Source organism: Mercenaria mercenaria, chromosome 17 (genome assembly GCF_021730395.1).
Source record: "Mercenaria mercenaria strain notata chromosome 17, MADL_Memer_1, whole genome shotgun sequence".
NCBI lineage: Eukaryota > Metazoa > Mollusca > Bivalvia > Venerida > Veneridae > Mercenaria > Mercenaria mercenaria.
In genome coordinates, this window is record NC_069377.1 from 34,509,332 (window position 1) to 34,514,512 (window position 5,181).

The window sequence follows — 5,181 nt, forward strand, 5'->3', positions numbered from 1 at the left end:
AACAGTTTCTCTAATTCCAATAGGCTTTGAAAGCGAACAGCATGGATCCTGACCAGACTGCGCGGATGCGCAGGCTGGTCTGGATCCATGCTGGTCGCAAAGCCACTATGTTGGTTTTCTCATGGCACGGCTCACATTAGGACAGGACTAAAATTGTTACCTATAATACTGTGACATTGTGAACGGACAAAGTTTTACGATGGACACTAGTGCTTAAATAAGCTTAAAAAATAAACTTTTACTGTTAGGTTACATTCCCACAAATTTTCATGGGGTTTGTAGCATAAACTTTCTCTGACGGACAGACGGATGGTGCAAAAGACAAACCAAAATCGATATCCCTAATATATAAATACACAGGCAAGTAGTGGCATAATAAGTAAGACTTTATCACCATTGTAGGCATGATTTTCCTACCGTACATAACATAATTAAATTTTGTATTTTTACATGATTAAATAATTTGCCTTTCCATGATAATAAAAGGGAGACAAAGCATTTTAGTTTTTATCAAAACAATGTTCAAGGACGCCAATAAAATGGGACAAAAACGAGATTTTATTCATTTTATTGCAGCAACAGAATAGAAAATTAAAAGAGATTGATATCAATATACAAATAGAAAAGATAAGCGTGCTATACTTTATCGTAATAATAAAATACTGTTCAGAATTAAAAGGATTCGTTGGCAAATACATATGACATTAACTGTTCAAATATATAACATTAATGGTGTAAATGTCATTCAAAAAGAAACATTTAACACGTTTGAACTTGTTAAATCTAAATTTCTAGAAAGTTTTCTTCCAAGAAGAAACATTTACAATACACAGATTGGTTCAATCTAACTTTTTAAATTTGATTATACTTATATTTCAAATGTTTAACGTGTTCACATTACATAAATCGTACTTTCCTAAACTTGTTATTCAGTCTGGTCTTTTTTTATAATCATTTGATAGTTATTTACAATCAAGTGAAATGATGTCCAACAACAGTAATAAGTTTGCGAAGTCTATAAAGCATACTTTCATTGGTTTGTTATTTCTGTCGTTTTCTCTTTTTATTGCTTGTTCAAGAGAAAGCCTGAAAAAGAAGTGAAACCATTGGCAGCGATGTCTTCTGCTTGCTGGTTACTGATAACGACTTGAGCGGTATCTCCAGCCATCATTTTGACGACCGCATGGTTGCTGGCCTGAGAACACTGTGTTGGGGCAGCTTTATCAGTGGTGGCACCAACATTTTCTACGTCATTGATCTTCAGATGGACAGAAACCGGTTTTCCAGGGTTTTTGTGAGCGACAGAGAACGAAAAGCTATACAGTCCATCTAGTAGTGCGGTGAAAGTTCCTGTACCATTGCTATACACCTTTCCTTCATTCAGGTCAGCAGTAAATTTAATCGGCTGTCCTTCATCAAGAGAGTGCAGATCCTGACGCAAACGGGAGCTGAATGCCATAGCTGTAACAATAATAAACATTTTAAAGGTATACCCTGAAATCCCGAAAATAAACCGCGGCTTATTTTAAATTTTCGTAAGGATTTGGTGGCTTATTATCGAGACCGGCTTATTTTTGAGTCCGGCGAACTTTTGAGTACATATATTCAGTAACGGTTTAAAAACCGGTGTATTTTCGAGTACCGAAATACTGAAGATGAGGATGTTATATTTTTGTTTTTTAGTAAAACCATCGCCGTCGGTAAATACTTATACTTCTGACATATCTGTTTTGTTACAATTTGTTACAATTTCTTATTGAAAATAATCCGATGCTAACTGATAATTACCCATTAAAAAGTTTTGTCTGGCCTAACAAACAAATACACCTATGATTTAATCGCCAACAAGTATGAATAACTTACACAATACGTGATAAACACTGCATTGTGTTATAAAGACCGGTCATTTTAATTAATAGAATTGACGTGACAGAAGTGTTTGAGGCTTTTAAAGTTTTATTTTGTCCAGGGTTTAAAAAATCAGCACAACTTGCATTATTTTAAGTGTTTTTATTACAAAGTATGTTTTATTGCTATTACATTTGGAAATAAATCTGCTATGTACATGTTGGTAATTTTTGCTATCTTATATGCTGTCCTAACAAAGTCATTGATACTATTACTGATACAAAAAATTGGACGGCTTATTTTTGAGTGCGGCTAATTTATGAGCCCTTTTTGCCTGTAGTGAAATGGTGGCATATTTTCGAGACCGGCTTATTTTCAAAACCGGCTTATTTTCGGGATTTCAGGGTATTAGACCCTAATTTCATATTTGAAAATCTAACCAATATCAAATATTCTCGTAGTTTATGTTAATAATACAAACAAATCTATGTGTATGTTTATTAACAGAACATTACGTTTAAAATTCTACGTAAAACTAAGGATAAATATACCACTAAAATATAGAAGTTTTTTAACAGTAGACTTTTACTGGGTGATATTTAATATGAATGTAGCTCTTTAAGTTAATTACTTTTGATCATGATTTGCTCCATTTGTAGTAAGTAACTAAAGATAAAATATCTTAGTGAAAAATAGGCTTTTGATATAATCTAAACCATCTATTTTATTTATTTATTTATTTATTTAGATCTCATCGGCATGATATAAGTATGCACAATACATTAAAAGAAAACCACAATAAACCACACGTATATGCATTGCCGCCACTCTAGCAGAGTTATAAGAGATCATTTATGTTATATACATAATTCAACATTTACCAATGAATTTACAAATCACATCTAAAATCATAATGTACAAATCCCTAGAACGAAAATTTGTCATACTGTCATCTATTTAGCATATTAGATATAGCTTATAATATTGCGTTTTTTTCTGCAGAGCATTTATCAAATGTAAATGACTGCTTGAAAGTAAACTAATCAAAAAGCTATATTGCCCTATCGTCAGAAATGTTGCTTAACTCTACTTAGTGTTGCTCTAAGAAAGGAGGATGTTATGCATTTTGTATCATTACACCATAATTAATAACACTCGGGCCATGTACTAAACACGTAAAAATTGACAATAAACCTCTACATGGACAAGCGTAACAAAACAAATCAAAATTATTATAGAAACATTAGGCAGTTTTAAACTAGCAATGAACGTGCATATATTTCAAAAGCATCCTAATAACGTAAAGTTATAGACAAAACTTAAAAAACTCATTTGCTATGTAACATGCACTAGAACGAAGTGGTAGTAATACGGTGGCCAAAAAGTCAGCAAAAATGGTCCTTAATCACATTTCTAAACACAATTTAAACAAGTTTGAACATTTTTATTTTTTGACGATTTTAAATCATTGTTTTAGATAGATACCATTCTTGTATTACACGTACTGTGTTTGTCCTCGTATAGGAATTGCTGTATTCTATACACAAAGTGTTTAAAATGTCTTTTTAAGGTAATAATACCATCAACTGTAAGCCCATAGGTGAAACAACTGATTTTGCACGTGCAATGCTTGGCTCATGTCTTTTTCAATTTTATTTCTGTACAAAAAACACTCAACCGCTTGAAAAGAGCAACACTTTTTGACTTTCCGAAAGTATACATATAATTTCTATTGTTTAATTTTGAAATCATTAATACATTAAACGGAACGATTATTTAAAGTTTAATATCACGATATCCGGTTTACAACCAATTCGTTGTGACATCATCAATGGCGGAAAAAATTCGTTCTCCGGGCACTAAACTCGCGGTCTAAAATAGCAGACATATGAAATCCTTACTTTCTTCGATCTCAAAGCGCATAGGGGATGATTTTACGACAAAGATAGAAATGCTAACGTAACACGTTCTAAAGAATTGATTTGCTACATTTTCTGAAGTTTAATACGAACCAACATGCTATTTTTGGCACTCGAAATTTCAGGCTCTTTTTCGAAACAATAGTAAGGTGGGGGTATTTGGTTAACATCTGGAAGTCAGTTCAAATACTCGCAAACATAGTCTGTTTCGATCTTCAAAAAAAAAAAAAAAAAAAAAATGATAGACGACAAAGAATATACTCAATGTTATTTTGAAGAGAATTATTCACTGCTTTGATCTTCATATCAGTATATTTTGTACCATTTTGTGACTTTCATTTATGTAGTAAGTGTACAGTAATATGAAAAGGTATTTTTGTCAAGTATAAGTTACAAATAATGGAACTTTCGTGGAAAAATTGAAATTTAAGCCTAAAAAGCTGTTTTAGAGCTAAGAAAGTGTTGCGTATGTTTATGATTCAGTTTGGATACTTCACTAGCGAGATATTTGAAATACAAAAGGTGTAGGTAGAATGTCTGTACTTATAGTCCAGTAATAAGTTACGATTCTACGTTGATTTTTGTGTTTTAGCTGTGAGAAAGAAAAGCAATTTCCCAGCTAGGAAAAGATAAGAATATAAATTAAATATAAAAACTCTTAACAAAATACTTGATTTTCGCCGATGTTTTACTAATAGCATATTTCATTTTTTATTTTCACCGCAATTTAAGAATTATACCATAATTAATAATTATAGCGCTATTCCAAGAAAATTATTCATTTATGACTAGATCCAATTTGAAAGAAAGCCGCAAAAAATCTCATAAAACATTTATTTTGTTCATAACAGCGATGATTTAAAAAAAAAGAAAGAAAAAGATGGAGAGATATTGAATTTTAACCAGGTCTGGCAAAACGAATGACAATATGACAATAGCATCTTTAGGTATTACAATGACACTAATGTTAATTTGTTTTAATATCTTCATTTATCAATTCTGTTTCTAAATATTGATTTTCATTATCATGACATGCTTATATATAATCAGTTTGGATATTTACAACATGCATATAACTAGCATTGAAATGTTAGAAAATATATATATAAAAAAAAATCTATATTTTTAAGTGCAAATGAATTTAACTTACCCATCTTTTTTCCTCTTGAAAATTAAGCAATGTGCTAGTCTCAGATCTAAGCTGGTAATGGCTTTGTGGATGCGGGATCGTTGTTTTATAGTTAACTAAGATCCTGTTCGTTTGCGACATATTTACTTGTATAGCAGCTGGTGCCTGTTCGCTTTTGTTGTTACATGCAAAATTGTTTACATTCATTGCAACAAACGCAAATTTAAGGTTGCGAAAGGTGATTACTCATAAATGATGCGTGTCAGTGAATTTCAGACGACGGTA

General features: G+C 31.7%; 1 protein-coding gene across 1 annotated transcript; it reads right to left on the reverse strand.

The window, feature by feature from the left end:
- Positions 1-567: 567 nt before the first annotated feature.
- On the reverse strand, positions 568-4,971 carry LOC123537476 (uncharacterized). Its single transcript, XM_045321199.2, has 2 exons — positions 4,918-4,971; positions 568-1,461 (listed from the first exon to the last, which is right to left on the reverse strand). Exons 1-2 carry the CDS (start codon positions 4,919-4,921, stop codon positions 1,064-1,066), a joined length of 402 nt encoding a protein of 133 aa, XP_045177134.1. The 5' UTR covers positions 4,922-4,971; the 3' UTR covers positions 568-1,063.
- Positions 4,972-5,181: the final 210 nt, after the last annotated feature.